Source organism: Nycticebus coucang, chromosome 1 (assembly GCF_027406575.1).
Source record: "Nycticebus coucang isolate mNycCou1 chromosome 1, mNycCou1.pri, whole genome shotgun sequence".
In the NCBI taxonomy this organism is placed as follows: domain Eukaryota; kingdom Metazoa; phylum Chordata; class Mammalia; order Primates; family Lorisidae; genus Nycticebus; species Nycticebus coucang.
In genome coordinates, this window is record NC_069780.1 from 96545390 (window position 1) to 96565921 (window position 20532).

Genomic DNA, 20532 nt, shown 5'->3' on the forward strand with positions numbered 1-20532 from the left:
CTCTGCTTTCACGTTGACTTTGGGCTTCTGCCAATGGCTTCGGCTTTTTGTCCTGTCAACATATTCCATGAACACCCTATTCCCGTGTTCAGCAATTAAATATATTAACTATTTCAGGGAATGAGGTCAGCAAGGTGGCAGAATAGGACTGTATTCTGTATTCCATCCATTTTAACAACTACCTGTGCACAAAAATAACCTCACAAGAGCCGAGGAATCCACTTGAGAGGTCCCAGGACCTAACGTCAGCACAGAAATAAAAAAACCTGTTTTGAAGAGTATAGAAGGGGCAGTTTCATGTCACCGGTGTCACCATCCCCACGCCTGGGCCGTACAGCAGGGAGAGAGACACACAAAAGAGACAATAAAAGAAATCAGAGCGTATCACGACAAAGGCAGGCAGCAAGGAAGACGAAACAGGCACAGCAGCCGTCAACAAAAGGCAACTTTGAAAGAATTTAAATATTAGATCTCATCTGCTACCATGCTTAAAAGAAAAAAGAAGCAGGTTGTGTGAACTAAAATAAAATCTGAAGGTTCCCCCTCTTAGTGACTGACTGACAGGAACCTCTTGGCTAGAAGGATCCCTAAAACTGAGTGCTGCCCATGAGAAAGGAGACCAGACAGGCCTCATCACGCCCCCTCCCCTTCCTAGAGATGTCCTCTGTGACTCACTAACAGGTCCTCAGTATACACAACAAACCCCTTGAGTCTGTCCAGTCTCTAATTAACAGACCCTCTATCTTAAGCATCCTTTTCACTGACTCCTGGTCTTTTAGACAGAGCCTAACTCTTTCAGCCAATTGTCAGCTAAAGAATCTTTAAACTCACCTATCACCTGTAAACTCCTGCTTCCTGATGTCCTACCTTTTGGGGCCAAACCAAACCTTTTGGGGCCAAAATGTTATGTTTTCCACATATTGAATATAATCTCACCTGTAACCCCTAACTCCCTAAAATGTACAAAGCCACACTGTCACCCCACCATCTCGAGTCCTCATGCTGAAGGCTTCTTGGGTGTGGCTCCTGGTCACGGTCCTCCAATTTGACTCAGACTAAACCACCTTCGATTATTTTACATAGAATGGCTTCTTTTCCATCAGCAGTTGGGAAAAGTGCCCTCCCTTCAAATCACACCAGACACTCTCAAAGGTTGTTTCCCTAAAAGGTGAGATTACAGATTTTAACCTGTGTAAATCTATTTCTATGTTTAGCTTGATTTTTGCTTAACAATGAAGTATCAAATTAGATTCCAGTAATCCAATAAAAATAAAATTTTCTTGGTAGATTCAGGAGGACCAAAAAAGAGGCAGTGAGGGGCAGAATTCTAGCATGCTCTCCCAAATTTCTGTAATCCCAGGGATTATGAATACAATGAGATATCATGTCTGTCCAATTATATTCCATGGCAAAAGCAATTTTGCAGATGCAGTCAAGATGACTAAACAGTTGACTTTGAGCTAGTCAAAATGGAGATGATTTGGATGGCCCTAATCTCATCACATCAGCTCTTTAAGAGCAAGAGTTTTCTTCTGCTGTCAGCATGTGGGGGAATCATAGAGATGCCAGGTGGGAGAGACATAGTTGACAGCCGGGAAGCTCTCCTGGGCTGGCTTTGAGATGGAGGGGCCTCCAGGACAAAGATCTGAAAGTGATGGCCCAGCTAAGAGCCAGAAAGAAAATGAGGACTTCATTCCCACAACCACAAGGAAACAAATATTCCACAATCAGACGCTGTTGTTCTTGGGCTCAAGCCCTCTCCACTTACCCTCTTTTTTTTTTTTTTTTCTTTTTTTTGGAGACAGAGTCTCACTATGTTGCCCTGGGTAGAGTGCCACGGCATCACAGCTCACAGCAACCTAAAACTTTTGGGCTGAAGCCATTCTCTTGCTGGGACTACAGGTGCCTGCCATAACGCCCGGCTATTTTTTGTTGTAGTTGTCATCGTTGTTTGGCAGGCTGGGGCTGGATTCAAACCCGCCAGCTCTGGTGTATGTGGCTGGCGCCCTAGCCGCTGAGCTACAGGTGCTAAGCCCACATACCCTCTTCCTAGAATGCTTTTGTCCCCCAGACTTCAGCTGCAGGAGCAGTACTTAGTTACCCCATCTAGGTAACACCCCAAAGGCATTTCCCATCATTCCCCTTTACCATGGCTTTTCTTTGTAACACCTGTCACTACCTGCCACATGTCACCTTTTGATGCTCACCATCTTTAACAACTTGCTGGTAGAACTCAGTCTGCCTGCTTTCTTTCCTTGGGGCCCTGACTGTCTCTAGCACTCAGCAGACATGTATTTAATGAACCAGTAAAATGATGACTAAATAAGTAAATAATTAAGGAATTAAACATTCTCTCTCTTTTTTTTTTTTTTGTAGAGACAGAGTCTCACTTTACTGCCCATGGTAGAGTGCCGTGGCATCACACAGCTCACAGCAACCTCCAGCTCTTGGGCTTATGTGATTCTCTTGCCTCAGCCTCCTAAGTAGCTGGGACTACAGGCGCCCGCCACAACCCCCGGCTATTTTTTTGTTGCAGTTTGGCCGGGGCTGGGCTTGAACCCACCACCCTCGGTATATGGGACCAGCACCCTACTCACTGAGCCACAGGTGCCGCCCGGAATTAAACATTCTTTAAAGACAACAGATTGAGGACAGAAATGTTTTTACCCCAGTTGGGGACCATCTCATTCACACAGCAGCATCACAATCACGCTTGTCAATGATTGGCTGCTAGTTCTAAAAATGACACTGAAAATGATTATTGGACTAATCCTGCTGGGTCCTAGTTCTGCTGAATGCTTTTTGGCAGGAGAAGGTGTCCTCCTGAGGGCCGATGCATTGCATCAATATGAGACAGTGCAGCCCTGGGCTTTTGAAATCAGCATTGCTTTTGGTGGTGGCAAACCAACATTGTTTGCAATATAAGCTACTATTGATGGTTGTCACAGTTAACTACAATACAGAAAGCTTAAAAGACTAAAATAGTCCTGGGAAGATGTGCCCATATGAAAAATTTAATTGTGCCTGAATGATTTAAATGTCTAAGTCACTGTATTCTCATAAGCACAAAACTTAAAACTGCAATTGACTCCGTCCAGAAAAGAGGCAAAGCCCATAGGTAAGAAAAAAAAAGTTAACTTCTTTCCCAGGAGTGCCCAATGGACCCTCCTGTGCCTACATACTCTTTACCATTCAGCTAACACATGCATTTTAAGATGATATATGGAATTTCAAAGTAAACTTAAAACATTCTAGAAATAAGATAACCACAGTGATAATTTTTCTTCCTAAAATGATCTGTCTATATGTCCCTTATTGAACAAAAGAAGATATCACAACATTTTTACATAGGAATCTCAGTTTTATTTCAGTATAGCCTTTATTTCTATGAAACATAAGTTGGTTAATATCAGAAAAGGCAAGGATCAATACACGTAAACCCCAACGAAAAGAAAACAATGGGTAAAACAGAGAGATAATAATGGGAATAAGAAACTGCCAAAAATGTTTCTGCTAGGATCAAAAAAAGTAGGACAAATAGCTAAAGGTTGGAATTTATGTCAACTCTGGCCTAATGGGCACCATGTTAAGGGTATGCAGCACCCCCTGGGTGAAGGGCTCAACTACAACTTGGACTTTACCTAACAAATGCAATCAACGTAACCTAATCATTCATGCCCTCTTACAAATCTGGAAAAAAAACAAAAACAAAAACAGAAATTGAAATTAGGTCAAAGAAGTAACCAAAGCATGAAATGAAGTCAACAGGGAAACTGCAACAGAACCTACAAGTCCACTCATAAATGGTAAAATCTGAAAAGTTATATAATATTCTTCTCATAACTGATGCCACTGATATAATCTAAAAAATTTAAACCCTTAGTCAAAGCGTTTAATTACTTTTTTCAAATTATATGAGATCATATATCATATATACCCACGTATCTATCTTGTCCTGAGTCAATAAGAATGCTTTTAAAAAATTCTGGAACTTCAATTAGATTGTATCCTTTGGGTCTACAAAGTGAAGTTGAATTGGTCTGTGGCTCCCTCTGTTGAGAAACTTGTTATTTGGGTACTAACTTAGTTAACTTCATCTACTTTTGGGACCAAGACCAGGTATAACACCTATATGATAGTGGTAAAAATACAAAAACTTTCTCTTTGGTAGACCCAGGGATTAGGCCCAGGGATTTAAGACTATTGAACTCATGATCTACAGATTGTAAACGCCAAGCATCCCTTAAGCAAAGATCTTTTTCATGATAAAGGCAGTGTCCAGTAATGGGATTAGGAGTCGTCCACATTTCTTCTCTTCAGCTTGATCCAGATGCCATTACACGGACGAAGAATCAGCTCTCCTGACAGACCTAGTTCTTCTCTTTTCTGGTTGGATTCTACCCAAAAGTGCCGTAGGATGCAGGAGAGAATGGTCTTTTCTTCCATGATGGCAAACCTTTGACCTTTAAATTAAAGTAAATACCATCACTTTAATTATAGATCTACCTCAAATTTGAGAAATAAAAGGCCTTATTATAGGAAGTGAGCAAGTCTCTATTTTTGCAGTAGGCTATAGGAGGATCGGATTCATTGAGACACTTGTTAAAAATAAAGACTGCCACCTGGTGCATCCTGACAGCTAGGGTGGGCCAGGGATTCTGCGTGTTAGCCAGGCTAAATACAGAATCCTAGACTCATTGAAGTTTGAGAATAGTTATTCTAGATTGCTGCTTATTGGATCTTTAACTTACTCTCAAGCCATCAAATAAGTTTCAAATTCATCTATTTAAATCTGGCCTCATTTCACCAATGCCTGCATTTACATAATTGATAAAATGCTATAGATAAACACTAAAGCTAAAAGTGTTTATAATGCATGGTGGCCTGCACTCCCTTTGTGTAAGTACTCCTGGCCGTGTGTGTTTTGTTCATGAAAAGTGCAATTTTTAAAAGCAACAAACACAAATATTAGGTTAAACATAACTATTTAAAAGCAACAAACACAAATATTAGGTTAAACATAACTAATTATATAAATAAGTTTCCAACCATAACAAATTATATTTCACTTTAATCCAAAATAGATGACATTTTAAAAGTCTACTGTGAAACCAATAATGCTTTTCATTATGGGATGAACTGTTATCTCTCTTCCCTCCACTGCTAAATTTCCTATGTTGATGGCCTGACCCTCAGTCCCTCAGGATGTGACTGTGTTTCACTGATTTTTCAACTGGTGTGCCATGAACATTTTTGAAGATTGTTAATGAAATTATTTTTGAACACAGTTCAAAGAACAATAAGTATATTCCCTTTTACACTCTCTCTCTCTTTTTTTTTTTTTTTTGAGACAGAGTCTCACTTTGTTGCCCTAGGTAGAGTGCCATAGAGTCATAGCTCACAGCAATCTCAAACACCTGGGCTTCAGTGATCCTCTTGTCCCAGCCTCCCATGTAGCTGTGACGACAGGCGCCCATTACTGAGCTCAGATAGTTTTCCTCTTTTTAGTAGAGACAGGGTCTTGCTGTTGCTCAGGCTGGTTTTGAAATCCTGAGCTCAAGTGCTCCTCCCAGCTTGGCCTCCCAGAGTTCTGGGATTACAGGTGTAAGCCACCTCACCTGGTCCACTGTTTGTTTTTCTGATCAACATAATTAAAGCGTGCTGTGGAAGATTAACTACAGGTTCAAGTGTGCCACGAGATAAAAGAGATTAAAAACACTGCTGTATTTGGAGGCAGGACCTTTAAAGAGGTCATTAAGCTTAAATAAGGTCATTAGGTCATTAGGGTGGGATCTAATATAATCCAACTGAAGAAGTTAGAACAGACACATACAGAGGACAGACCAAGTGGAGACACAGGGAGAAGATGTCATTCTACAAGCCAAGGAGTAGAGGCCTCCCAAAAAATCCACCCTGCTGACACCCTGATCTTGGACATCCTGCCAACAGAAAATAAACTTTTATTGCTGAAGCCCCTCCATCTGTGTTAAGTTACGGCAGCCCTTGACAAACGAATGCCCTTTCTGACAATAATATATTAAAACTATAATTCACAGGAAAGTGGAGGAAAAAGGAAATGATTTTTGAAAGGTCATTGCATGTGGGCGATGTCACAGCACATCTCACAGAAATGATGATGAGAAACCCACTATCATGGGGCCTGCATGCTCAAACCCATTTGGACAGATACAAACCTATACAGTTCCTGGGCCCCGCAGAAAAGGGCACATAGGCGTACGGATGGCGTCCTTGGGCATTCTCGGGAAAGAAGCGCTCTGGCTGGAATTCTTCAGGATTGGGGAAGTATCTGGGATCTCTGTGCAATGCATAGGGAATGATGACAGCTTCGGTGCCTTTCACAACTTTGTAACCTGCTGTGAAGAAACAGGCAATGATGTGTCATGAGATTGGAACAAGACGGACATTAAGAAAACTTCACTATCCCTACTATTTTAATTATAGAATATTTACCCACTATGCAGTCTTCGTTAAGAGTCCGGGCAAACAAAGGAACAGAAGGAAAAAGGCGAAGGGTCTCCTTAATAATGCATTCCAGGTATTTCAGTTTCTTCAGGTCTTCGGAGGTAGCAGGACGATCAGACTTCCCTGGTTAAGGCAAGAAGATGACAATGAAAGAACTCTCTAAGCAGTGGGGACAGCAAAGAAGAGAATATGAATCAAAGCACTGGTGCTAAACTCTGACAGCTAACGTAGAAAATCTAATGTCATGATAAGCAAAGTAAAATGAGATTCCATGTGGGCCCGGCGTGGCGGCTCATCCCTGAATCCTACCACTCTGGGAGGGGAGGCCAGGGCAGGAGGATTGCCTCACCAGCCGAAGCAAGAGCGAGACCCCATCTCTACTAAAAATAGAGAAACTAGCCGGGCATTGTGGTGGGTGCCTGTAGTCCCAGCTACTCGGGAGGCTGAGGCAGGAGGGTCGCTTGAGCCCCAGAGTTTGAGTTGCCGTGAGATGTGAAGCCATGGCACTCTGCCCAGAGTGAGACTCTGTCTCAAAGCAAAAAAAAACAGAAAACAAAAGCCAAGATCGTGGCAATGAGAGAAGATAACAGCAAGACTTTGTCCCTGAGACACCCCTGTTGACATCAGCCTAGGACTTTTTTCCAGGTTGCTTCTGATATAATGGAAATTTATCTCCTATCAGCATGACATATCTTTTCCCTCCTTTGTGGCCAGAGGGGTTCTGCAGGAAATAGCCTTCCTTCACCCCCCCAAATAGCTTCACCTGTTACTCTGTGCTCCCAAATAGCATCTTCTTCACCCACTCACATGCACAGCCCGTGACTCTCCAGTGCTTTCGGTGTCTGCTCCCCTCAGGGTAGACCCTGAGGGCAGTAATGGCATTCTGTGAGTCCCAGCATCTGGCCCCATGCAGGGGAGGTGACTGGCGACTGTCTGCAAGTGCCTGGATAAGGGACTGCCAAGGGGATGGGCACTGGGGAGGCTGCTGTCTGGGAGCAAAGGATCCTGCACACGGAGCCTTCCTGCTCGTTACACTGTGTTCACAGCAGGTCCCGCCGTTCTGCCTCCCTGAGCAAGAATGACACCGGCTTCAGCGCACTTAACGCCCGCAGTGTAACTAGCCAAGAGGCCAGACATACCGAACACTTCATCCAACTCATTGTCCACTTTTTTCTGGACTTCTGGGTTAGAGCCCAATAGGTATAGGGACCAGTTTATTGCAGCTGCGGTTGTATCGTGACCCTACAATTGGAAGGAAAATGGCAACTTAAAAGGCACAGTTATGGACAATCCTTAAAGAACTCAAAATAAATCTTCCATTTAATCCTGCAATCCTGTTACTAGGGATCTACTTAGAAGGAAAACATCATTTTATCATAAGTACTTTCAGATTGGCTCAAATTACAATCACTAAGATGTGGAAGCAACCCAAATGTCCACAACCCAGGAATGAATTAACAAACTGTGGTACATGTACACCGTGGAGTGTTATTCATCCATAAAATCATGGAGACTTTACATCTTTTGTATTAACCTGGATGGGGTTGAAACACATTCTTCTTAGTAAAGTATCACAAGAATGGAGAAGCAAGTATCCAATGTACCCAATACTAATATGAAGCCAGTAAATGAACTAATACACTCCCACAGAAGAGAAAAACTCAAGTCAATTCAAGTTAGGGGGAAGGAAGAGGAGGGAGGGGGCAACGTAAGGGCACATGGCACAGCTCCTGGGTGTGGGACGCAACTATAAGAGGGACTCTACCCAACAAATGAAAACATGGTACCATAATTGTTTGTACCCTCACATTACCCTGATATAAAAAAAGGCAGAATTATATTGAGATTAGGAACAATGATAATAACTCAACTTTGAAATGTCAGTTCACTGAGATTTGACAGCTGCAGTGAGACTGCAGAACCTAATAAATTAATTCCGCACAGCACCTTGTCTTTGAGAGAAACCAGCAAAACAATCCCCAGAACATAGAAGTTCATGCTTCGAGATGACCTTTCAATGTCACATGATGTGGTACCCCTTGCAGGACGAGTGCTGATAAAGGGGCATCCCCAAAGGGCAGCCTTTTGTTCTTTTACTTCAGATTAATACAAGGGAACAAATGTTTAAGCTACATTGTTTTTGTTTCCAAGGTAAGGTTCAAGTTGTAGTTGAGCCCTTCACCCAGGGAATGTGCCAAACACGCTCACATTGTGCACCTTAGGGGAGACCCTGCCAATTGCTCTCCCCCCTCCCCTCTTTTTTCTTTCCCCTCCCCCTGGCTAAACTATACGTGTGTTTTTATTTCCTGTGGGCATGTAGTTGTTTATATATTGGTTTCATATTGTATTGAGTACATTACATTCTTGATTTTTCCATTCTTGTGATACTTTACCAAGAAGAATGTGTTTTCTTTTCTTTTCTTTTTTTTAATGACACACAATCTCACTCTGTCCCCTGGGTAGAGAGCCGTGGCATCATCATAGCAATCTCAAACTCTTGAGCTTGAGCAATCCTCCTGCCTCAGCCTCCCCAGAAGCTGGGGCTACAGGTGCCCACCACTATGCTCAGCTAGTTTCTCTATTTATTTTAGTAGAGATGGGGGTTTCGCTCTCGCTCAAGCTGCTCTTGAACTCCTGAGCTCGGGCAATCATCCCTCCTTAGCCTCCCAGAGCGTTGGGATTACAAGTATGAGCCACCTAAGTAGAAGAATGTGCTTAAACTCGATCCAGGTCAACATGAAATATATGAAGTCTCCATCTTTTTCATGACTGAATAGTACTCCACGGTATACATATACCACAATTTATTAATCCATTCATGGGTTGATGGGCACTTGGGTTGCTTCCACATCTTGATGATTGTGAATTGAGCTGCAATAAAATATTCTGAGCTAGACCTTTTGGAGGGGAAAAAAGTCTGATGTTCGGGAGCCAACTTGCCAGATGTGTACTTCTTTGCCTTCTCCCATTTTTAAGGGAGGCTTTACCTACTGAAGGTGTGGACACCAGCAGGTACATGTGTGGTTCTGAGGAACATCCTCTGCATTGAGATATTAACAAACAGCCTCATTTAACACTCACTGAGTTTTAGACAAAATTCTAAGTGCTTTGCAGAAACGGACTCAATTAAGCTTCACAAAAACTCCATGAAATACTCTTTACTATTATTTACATTTTAGGATTAAAAATGAAGACAGTAAAAACAACATTAAAAAAGGTCTGGTGTAAGCTGGGCGCAGTGACTCACACCTATAATCCTAACTCTCTGGGAGGCCGAGACTGGTGGATTGCCTGAACTCAAGAGTTCAAGACCAGCCTGAGCAAAAGTGAGACCCCCATATCTACTAAAAATAGAAAAACTGAGGCAACAGGATCTCTTGAGCCCAAGAGTTTGAGGTTGCTGTGACCTATCATGTCATGGCACTCTACCCAGGGCAACAGCTTGAGACTCTATCTTTAAAAAAAAAAAAAAAAGGCCAGACATAGTAGCTCACTCCTGTAATCCCAGCACTCTGGGAGGCTGAGGTTGGTGGATCTCCTGAGCTCACAAGTTCCAGACCAGCCCATGCAAGAGCAAGAATCCATCTTTACTAAAAATAAAAAAATTAACTGAGTGTGGTAGCAGGCGCCTGTAGTTCCAGCCACTCAGGAAGTTGAGGCATGAGGATCTCTTGAGCCCAGGAGTTTGAGGTTGCTGTGAGCTATGATGAGGCCACAGCACTCTAACCTGGGTGACAGAGTTATCAAAAAAAAAAAAAATTAAATAAACTTTCCCTGCACCAGACAGCGTAGGAGGGAGAGGCAGGAACTGAACCCCCAGAGTGGCTGATGACGGAGATGACCAAGCAGAGTCAGGCGAATGCCCCTGGCTATTCCCTGGCACAGTGGCCTGCAGTAAGGGAAACACAACCTCTAATACTGATGTCTACACCAGGATGACCTTGGTCTTCACCACTCACTGTGTGAGGCATTAATTCTTCTCTCCCCCCAGCTCACTAGCACACTTCCATGAGCAAAAGTAGTGAGTTATTCAGGGAAAAACATGTATCCAGAAAACCAATAATAATATAACCCTTCTTGGAGCAAGACTTTTTAGGACAAAAAGAAAGAAGATACATTATCTCCTCTATGGGAGATCTGACTTCTCCATTTTCCCTGTTGTAGCACAAGTGATCATTGTAACATTTTATTTTCTAGGCAGAAATCTCTGAAGCACTTTTTTATTTTTCTTTTTTGAAACAGAGTCTTACTGTGTGTTCTGGGTAGAGTGCTGTGATGTCATAGCTCACAACAACCTCAAACTCCTGGGCTCAAGAGATCCTCCTGCCTCAGCCTCCCGAGCAGCTTGGACTACAGGTGCCACAGTGCTTGGCTAATTTTTCTATTTTTAGTAGAGATGGTGTCTCATTCTTGCTTGAGTTGGTCTCAAACCCCTGAGCTCAAGAAATCCTCCTGCCTCAGCTTCCCAGAGTGCTGGAATTGTAGGTGTGAGGCACCCCACCTGGCCTGAAACACATGTTTTATAAAACAGCTCCTAAATTGAATTGCTTAAGCCTCATTCTGAAATTTCAAACCTATATATAGCCTGTAAGTCTCTGATACTGGTACCTCACTGCATTTTTTTTTTTTTTTTTACAGAAACTAAGCAGAATTCCAGGCAGGGTCTGGCCCTTTTGCTCAGTTTTCTACTGAGTCATGTGGGGATGTCCTCTTGCTAAACAATTGTAATAGCTCTTCTGGAATTTATAAACAGAAGCCTGATCCAAGTGTGTAAGAGAAGAAGTCTGCTGAACTTCCTGTTTCATCTTGTCTGCTCTCAGACAGGAGACAGGCAGGAGGAAGCAGATACACATGCCAGGGTTCAAAAGAGGACAGCCAGGGAGAAAACCTCATAATTAAAGACTGGACTCTGGCTTGAAGGTGTGCAGGTAACAGCCTGCACCCACCTCAAGGAGGAGGTCATAATACTGCACTTATGCACTGAATGCCTCCTGTGCAGTGCAAAGGGGGAAAGAGCAAGAATTTTAAAGGATATGAGAGCTGGAAGATGGACGTCTGATGCTTTTCATGAGAGTAGAAGTCACTGGTGTGAGATGTGTGTGTGTATGTACACCTGTGTGTATGTGTGTGAGTGTGTACGTGGGCAGGGTGGTGAATGTGATGTCCACTTCAACACCAAATAATAATAGCCAACATCTGCCTCTGTTGCCCTGGGGTGAGTGCCTTAGAATTATAGCTCACAGCAACCTCAAACTCTGGGGCTCAAGTGATCCTCCTGCCTCAGCCTCCCGAGGAGCTAGGACTACAGGTGCTCGCCAAAGTACCTGGCTGTTTTTAGAAATGGGGTCTCACCCTTCCTCAGGCTGGGTCTCGAACTCTTGAGCTCAAGCAATCCACCTGCCTCTGCCTACCAGAGTGGTAGGATTACAGACATGAGCCACCGCGCCTGGCCCCACATCCTTCTGTGCATGATTCCTGGTGAACTTTTAAAAATGGAATTATTGGGTGGCGTCTGTGGCTCAAAGGAGTAGGGCATCGGCCCCATATGCCGGAGATGGCGGGTTCAAACCCAGCCTCGGCCAAAAACTGCAAAGAAAAAAAAATGGAATTATCATAATTATTCCATGAGGCCTGTGGTATTAAAGTAAGAATACTGAACTGCCTGAAGTCAGACATCATATGTTAGAGGTAGGATTTAGTCCAAGAGCCCATACTTAACACCTGTATATTTCTCAGCTAATTTATTTATTTATTATTTATTTATTTATTGTCAGAGTCTCACTCTGTCACCCTGGATAGAGTGCTGTAGCATCACTGTAGATCACAGCAACCTCAAACTTCTGGGCTCAAGCAATCCTCCCGCCTCAGCCGCTTGGTAGTTTTTCTATTTTTAGTAGAGACAGGATCTCACTTTTGCTGGTCTTAAACACCTGAGCTGAAATGATTCACCTGCCTTGGCCTGCCAGAGTGCTGGGATTACAGGCGTGAGCCACCACACCCGGCCTTCTCAGCTAATTTAGTTGTCTCTTTTATGCTTAAGCTTTCTTTTTAGTAAAGTGCCCTGCTTAAAAACATAGCTTAGAACTACCAATCTACAAAACCATTGATCAAGTCCATCCCTCTAACACAGAGATCTGAAAAGACTGGAACCATCTCATGGTTGCTAGTAAGCATAGGGCAGGAGCCCGAGCTAAGGTCGGTGGAGCCTTAGAGCCTCGCCCCAGAAGAAGGAATTCAGAGCCCAGGTGGCATGATCTTTTAGGTGGCATGATCTTTAGTGTGCACTGGAAACTCCAGTGCCTTTTTGTTTCCCTGGAGATCACCATATGGGGCTTTTATTTCTTGTTTTTGAGACAGTGTCTCACTCTGTCATCCTATGTGGAGTGCTGAGGCATCATAGATCATAGCAACCTCAAACTTGTGGGCTCAAGCCATCCTCTTGCCTCAGCCTCCTGAGTAGCTGGGACTACAAATGCCACCAGGACACCTGGCTAGTTTTTCTATTTTTTAGTAGAAATGGAGTCTCACTCTTGCTCAGGCTGGTCTCAAACTCCTGAGCTCAAGTGATCCAAAGCTATTCTTTATTTTACAATTCACATATAGATTTTCCACTTAGAACTGGAACCAGACAAGGTTGTCCTCTATTGCCACTACTATTCAACATGGCGCTAGAAGTTCTAGGCAATACAATCATGCAAGAGAAGGAAATAAAGGCATCCAAATGGGGGCAGAGGAGGTCAAATTCTTGCTCATTGCCAATAATATGATCTTATACCTAGAGTACACCACAGACTCAACCACAAGACTCCTGGAAGTGATCAAAAAGTACAGTAATGTCTCAGGATATAAAATCAATGTCCACAAATCAGTAGCCTTTGTATATGCCAATAATAGCCAAGATGAGAAGCTAATCAAGGGTGCAATTCCCTTCACAGTAGTTTTTTTTAAAAAATGAAATACCTAGGAATACACCTAACAGAAAAGGTGAAGGACCTCTACAAAGAAAATTATGAAACCCTAAGAAAAGAAATAGCAGAAGATAATAACAAATGGAAGAACATACCATGCTCATGGCTGGAAGAATCGACATTGTCAAAATGTCTGTACTACCCAAACCAATGTACAGATTCAATGCAATCCCCATTAAAATACCAACATCATACTTTCAAGATCTGGAAAAAATAATTCTTCATTTTGTACGAAACCAGAAAAAAAAAAAACCATACAGCCAAGGCAATTCTTAGTAATAAAAACAAAGCCGGGGGCATCGCCCTACCAGACTTTGGGCTATACTACAAGGTCATAGTTATCAAAACAGTATGGCATGGGCACACAGCCACCTGATCTTTGATAAACCAAACAAGAACATATACTGGGGAAAAGAATCCTTATTCAGTAAATGTTGCTGGGGAGAACCGAATAATCACATGTAAGAGACTGAAACTGGACCCACACATTTCACCACTTACAAAAACTGGATAAAAGGTTTGGCACCTGTATCTCAGTGGTTAGGGTGCTGGCCACATACACCAAGGCTGGTGGGTTCAAACCTGGCCCAAGCCTGCTAAACAATAATGACAACTGCAACAAAAAAATAGCCGGGCACCATGGTGGGCACCTGTAGTCCCAGCTACTTGGGCGGCTGAGGCAAGAGAATCCCTTAAGTCCAAGAGTTTGAGGTTGCTGTGAGCTGTGATGCCATCGCATTCTCCCTAGGATGACAAAGTGAGACTCCATCTCAAAAAAAAAAAAAATGGGTAAAAGATTTAAATCTAAGGCATGAAACAATAAAAATTTTCGAAGAAAGTGTGGAGAAAACACTTGAAGATATCAGCCTGGAAAAAGATTTTATGAAGACTTCCATGGCAATTGCAACAACAAAAATAAACAAATTGGACTTAATTAAACTGAAAAGCTTCTGTACAAATAAGGAGACAACAACCAAAGCAGATAGACAGCCTACAAATGGGAAAAGATATTTGCATATTACAAATCAGACAAAGGCTTGATAACTAGGATCTACAAAGAACTCAAATTAATCAGCAACAAAAAAGCCAACAATCCCGTCTATCACTGGGAGACGTGAATAGAACCTTCTCAGGGAAGATATGTGAATGGCTAACAAACATACCAAAAAATGCTCACTTTCCCTAATCATCAGAGAAATGCAAATCAAAATCACCCTGAGATACCACCTATCCCCAGTAAGATTAGCCCACATCCCAAAGTCCCAGAGCTGCAGATGCTGGTGTGAATGTGGAGAGAGGGGAACACCTACACTGTTAGTGGGACTGCAAACTCATACAGCCTCTTTGGAAAGGAATATGGAGAAACCTCAAAGAACTCAAATTAGACCTCCCATTTGACCCTGCAATCCCACTACTAGGCATCTACCCAGAAGAAAAAAATGATTTTCTCATAAGGACATTTGCACTAGACTTATTGAAGGTCAATTTACAATTGCTAGAACGTGGAAACAACCTAAATGCCCATCGACTCAAGAATGGGTGAACAAATTGTGGTACATGCACGCCATGGAATACTACTCAGCCATTAAAAAAGATGGTGACTTCACATCTTTTGTAATATCCCTGATGGAGCTGAAACACATTCTTTTTAGTAAAGTGTTACAAGAATGGAAAAGCAAATATCCAATGTACTCAATACTAATATGAACCCAGCAGATGATCCAATGCATAGCAGAAGAACTCCTTTCAATTCAAACTGGGGGGAGGAGTAATGAGGGATGGGGGGTTGGGGTGGTCTCACTGAATGGCACTGGGTGGGGGGTTGGCACACCTTTTGTGTGTGGGACATAACCACAAGACAAACTCTACCTTTAGAACCATGAACTGGTTACATTCTCTTCTGCAGGTCTCTTAGCTGGAGCAACTCACGGCAGCGGCTAAGTGCTCATTTGCTAGAACTTCATAAAGTAGGTGGTGAGGACATGGACTTGTGGGTTTGGGAGGTCAGAAGGAAGTGTGGAGCAAAATAGAGAACTGAGAGCAATTTCTTGCTGCCCTTCTGCTTGGGAAAAGTCTGACGAATCTCAGGTTTTCTTAAGAAAAAAAGGTGTTGATTCTTCCCAGCCATGAGCATGGTATGTTTTTGCATTTGTTAATATTTTCAGCTATTTCTTTTCTTAGAGTTTCATAGTTCTCTTTATAGAGATCTTTCACATCCTTTGTTAGATAAATTCCCAAATATTTCATCTTCTTTGGCACTACTGTGAATGGGATAGAGTCCTTAACTGTTTTTTCAACTTGACTATTGTTGGTATATATAAAGGCTATCGATTTATGAATGTTGATTTTGTAACCTGAGACGCTGCTGTATTCCTTGATCACTTCTAAGAGTTTTGTAGTAGAGTCCCTAGTGTTTTCCAGATATACTATCATATCATCTGCAAAGAGAGAAAGTTTGATCTCTTCTGACCCTATATGGATACCCTTGATCGCCTTTTCTTCCCTAATTGCAGTGGCTAAAACTTCCATTACAATGTTAAAAAGCAATGGAGACAATGGGCAGCCTTGTCTGGTTCCTGATCTGAGTGGAAATGATTCCAATTTAACTCCATTCAATATGATATTAGCTGTGGGTTTGCTGTTGCACTGCTGGTGGGAATGCAAATTAATACATTCCTTTTGGAAAGAGATATGGAGAACACTTAGAGATCTAAAACTAGATCTGCCATTCAATCCTGTAATCCCTCTACTGGGCATATACCCAGAAGACCAAAAATCACATCATAACAAAGATATTTGTACCAGAATGTTTATTGCAGCCCAATTCATAATTGCTAAGTCATGGAAGAAGCCCAAGTGCCCATCGATCCACGAATGGATTAATAAATTGTGGTATATGTACACCATGGAATATTACTCAGCCTTAAAGAAAGATGGAAACTTTACCTCTTTCATGTTTACATGGATGGAGCTGGAACATATTCTTCTTAGTAAAGTATCTCAAGAATGGAAGAAAAAGTACCCTATGTACTCAGCCCTACTAGGAAACTAATTTAGGGTTTTCACATGAAAGCTATAACCCAGTTACAACCTAAGAATAGGGGGAAGGGGGAAAGGGAGGAGAGGGTGGGGAAAGGTGGGTAAAGGGAAGGGGATTGGTGGGATTACACCAGCGGTGCATCTTACAAGGGTATATGTGAAACTTGGCAAACAGTCTGTGAAGCTAGTGAATGATGCCCCATGATTATATCAGTGTACACAGCTATGATTTAATAAAAAAAAAAAGAAAGAAAGAAAGAAAGAAAGAAAGAAAAAAATGTGTCCACTGTTCTAAGGAACTGCTACTTAACCATTTTCTTAAATTACACAATTTCTTTTCTTTTCTTCAGTCACTGTAGAGACTGTCAAAAATTGCCAGGGCTGACTATATTTCAAGTCATCATGGTGAAGTATTGAGAAAAATTTTCAATTCACAATAATTGCAAATTGGATAAGCCTCATTGGCTACAATACTGTCACTGCACAAAGCTAATCACACAATTGCTAATTAAAATAGAATGAATTGTCCTTAGTTATATGAAACTACTTTAAAATTTGATTAAATTGGCTCAGCACATGTGGCTCAAGCAGCTAAGACGCCAGCCACATACACCTGAGCTGGCAGGTTCGAATCCAGCCGGGCCTACCAAACAATGATGGCTACCAAAAAAAAAATAATAATAATAATCGGGCATTATAATGAACATCTGTAGTCCCAGCTACTTGGGAGAAGGGAGGCAGGAGAATTGCTTGAGCCCAGGAGTTGGAGGTTGCTGTGAGCTGAGATGCCACAGCACTCTCTACCCCAGGTGACAGCTTGAGGCTCTGTCTCAAAAAAAAAAATTTTTTTTTATTAAATTTTCAAAATAATACTAAAGATCCTTATAAATCACCAGAATTTGTTTAATGATATCTGAAAGCTGACCAGTCATGGTGGCTCACACCTGTAAGCCCAACATTCTGGGAGGCTGAGGTGGGTGGATCCCTTGAGCTCAGGAGTTCAAAACCAGCCGGAGCAAAAGCAAGACCCTGTCTCTTCTAAAAATAGAAAAAACAGCCGGGGGTGGGGATGGGTGCCTGTAGTCCCAGCTACTGGGGCAGGAGGATTGCTTGAACCCGGGAGTTTGAGGTTGCTCTGAGCTATGACACCATAACACTCAAACCAGGGCAGCAGAGTGAGACTCTGTCTTCAAAAAAATAAAATCTGAAAGCAACGTAGCAGTATAGAATACCTCAAACATGAAGGTGTCAACTTCTTCCCGAATAGCTTCATGACTCAGCTTGTTTCCTTCCTCATCAGTCACACTTAAAAGCAAGTCAAGGAAAGCTCTTCGTTTGTTTTTGGAGAAGACAGAGCCCTTGTCACCTTCACTGTCTTCTGCATATGTCCTCATTTCACTGGCCCGTTCAGTGATGACCTGTAGGATTTAAAGAACAGTTACGTACTTTGGTTTAGATTTTGGTACAGCTTGATATTAATAATATATTTGGGCAACAGGGCACAGTGAGTCTGGGGAGATAAGACTCCAGGCATCTCTGGCTGGTGGGACCTGCCTATAATCATCCCTTTGAGGATATAGGGAGTCAGCAAGGGACTTCTGGACCCCAAGAGGAGGACAAAAACAGTGGAAAACTGTCAAATGGTTGCATGTGTCTGATCAACGTAATCCGACTGGCAGCCATAAGTACAAGCAGCAATGAGACTGCAAACCGGAAAGGCCTTACCTGTGAACTGTTTCGGTGTTTTTAGAGTTGGCACTCAGTTGAACTGCCTTTAGGGAGCGCTTGAGCAGGAGTGCAGAGACCTTGGGCATTGTCTAGGGCCCCAGACTGAGCCGCTGAGCTGGACGGAGCTAATAGTGTTCAGCTGTGGGCCGCAGGGAGCCATTGTGAGAGAACTGCCCTGGCAAGCTCCGCCCTCAGCATTGCAGAGCAAGGATGGGGGGAGCTAGTAACTTAGTGACTGAGCAGCCTAAAGGTGGGGTCTGAGCTGCCTTACAGCCTTAACCCTCAGGGGCAGAGTGAGACCAGTTTTGGCACACTGGAGCCTTGGGCTGTTGCCCTGGGCAGAGTGCCATGGTGTCACAGCTCATAGCAACCTCAAACTCCTAGGCTTGGCGCCGCCCAGACCTCCATAAGAGCTGCGCTGTGATCCCCGACCCACGACCCGCACCCACTGGGCCTCCGCATGCCCTGACCAGGAACTGCAGGAGCCGCGCAACCCTGCCCCCTCCCTCCTGTACCCTCCCTGCCTCCACACCGGCCCACTCATCTGACCAGGGACTCTGGTAGTCGTGTGCCCTCTGGAGCCCTCCCTGCCTCTGTGCAGAGCCCTTCTCCTGGCCAGAGGCTGCTTGGAGCCTTGGGCTCTCTGTGCCAAAGTCACTGGGCACCAGGCACTCCCAGAACCATGCGCACCACCTCCCGCCCTGTTGCCGGATCCGAGTGTGTCACACTCCGGAGCTGCTTCCACAACCAGAACTCCCTGGCTGGGGCAGCCCCAGAGGAACTACACAGGGCTACTACCTACAAAGATCCAGCAACAATAGAGTGATCCCGCTGGGGTCTAATCTTGGAGAAAACACCTCCCCAGCTCTGAGGATGGCCAGAGGCAACAGTGAAAAACAGAATTGGTCCAGCAATCCACCCGTATTCGTTTCCCAGAATGCTAGGATTACAAGAATGAGCCACTGAGCCCAGCCTGATGAAACTTAAAAAAAATTTTTTTTAATGCCATGAAAATTAATAATTTTTAAGTGCTATTTTGGCAGTCTTTCCAACACGAGAATAGGATCATAGTTTCCTGAAAAGTTGAAATGGTAAGGAGAATGCAATGATCATATGATGGGCTAATTATAGATCACTATTAACTACATAAATACTGTATTGGAGAAAAGAAACAGAAAGGTGATTAGTCCATTCTCCCTGTATGCTGTGAGTCCTCTGTCTAGAATGCTCTTTCCTCAGACGCCTGTGTGCCTGGGTCCCTCCCTCCTTTCAGGTCTCTGCTTATTGTCACATTAAGAAAGAAAGATCGTCCCTCATCACTGCCACTGTCATCCCTAGCGATTGCTAGCTTCTCAGACCTACTTTATGTTTTCTCCATTTCACTTGCCACCTGCATAATAATTATTTATTATAAGTAATAAATAATAAGTTTAATAATAAGTTTACTATTATATTATACTCATTATTATAGTATTTTATTATAATTCCTGTTTAGTATCTTTCTCCTCCAGGTCATTCACGCAGTAGCAAATTTGTCCTTGTTAATTGATATGTTTACAATGCCACAAGAGTACTGCTTGGCATATTAAGAATGCTCATTAGAATCCTCTCTCCTCTCCTCTCCTCTCCTCTCCTCTCCTCCCTTCCCCTCCCCTCCCCTCCTTTCCTTTCCTTTAGAATGCCCATTAGATTTTCCTTTCCTTCCCTTCCCTTCCCTTCCCTTCCCTTTCCTATCCTTTCCTTTTTCTTCCTTTCCCCTCCCCTCCCCTCCTTTCCTTTCCTTTAGAATGCCCATTAGATTTTCCTTTCCTTCCCTTCCCTTCCCTTCCCTTTCCTATCCTTTCCTTTTTCTTCCTTTCCCCTCCCCTCCCCTCCTCTCCTCTCCTTTCCTTTAGAATGCCCATTAGATTTTCCTTTCCTTTCCTTTCCTTTCCTTTCCTTTCCTTTCCTTTCCTTTCCTTTCCTTTCCTTTCCTTTCCTTTCCTTCCCTTCCCTTCCCTTCCCTTTCCTTTTTCCTCCTTTCCCCTCCCCTCCCCTCCCCTCCTCTCCTCTCCTTTCCTTTAGAATGCCCATTAGATTTTCCTTTCCTTTCCTTTCCTTTCCTCCTTCCTTCCCTTCCCTTCCCTTCCCTTCCCTTTCCTTTTTCCTCCTTTCCCCTCCCCTCCCCTCCCCTCCTCTCCTCTCCTTTCCTTTAGAATGCCCATTAGATTTTCCTTTCCTTTCCTTTCCTTTCCTTCCTTCCCTTCCCTTCCCTTCCCTTCCCTTCCCTTCCCTTTCCTTCCCTTTCCTTTTTCCTCCTTTCCCCTCCCCTCCC

At 43.2% G+C, this 20532-nt stretch overlaps 1 protein-coding gene and 1 non-coding gene across 5 annotated transcripts in view; both read right to left on the reverse strand.

Moving 5' to 3' along the window:
- Positions 1-3340: 3340 nt before the first annotated feature.
- LOC128581453 (cytochrome P450 4V2) overlaps positions 3341-20532 on the reverse strand; it is a 30171-nt gene continuing 12979 nt past the window's right edge. For 3 of the 4 annotated variants that reach the window (XM_053584315.1, XM_053584338.1, XM_053584330.1), the window contains exons 7-11: positions 17723-17908; positions 7623-7725; positions 6472-6606; positions 6195-6374; positions 3341-4463 (exon numbers count right to left, since the gene is read on the reverse strand). In XM_053584315.1, coding sequence (XP_053440290.1) covers positions 4291-4463; positions 6195-6374; positions 6472-6606; positions 7623-7725; positions 17723-17908 — 777 coding nt within the window. In that variant the 3' untranslated portion in view covers positions 3341-4290. The remainder of the gene's footprint in view (positions 4464-6194; positions 6375-6471; positions 6607-7622; positions 7726-17722; positions 17909-20532) is intronic. The other variant, XM_053584325.1, reaches the window with a different exon arrangement.
- On the reverse strand, positions 16841-16981 carry LOC128591879 (U4 spliceosomal RNA). Its single transcript, XR_008381689.1, has one exon. It is a non-coding gene; the product is annotated as a U4 spliceosomal RNA (small nuclear RNA).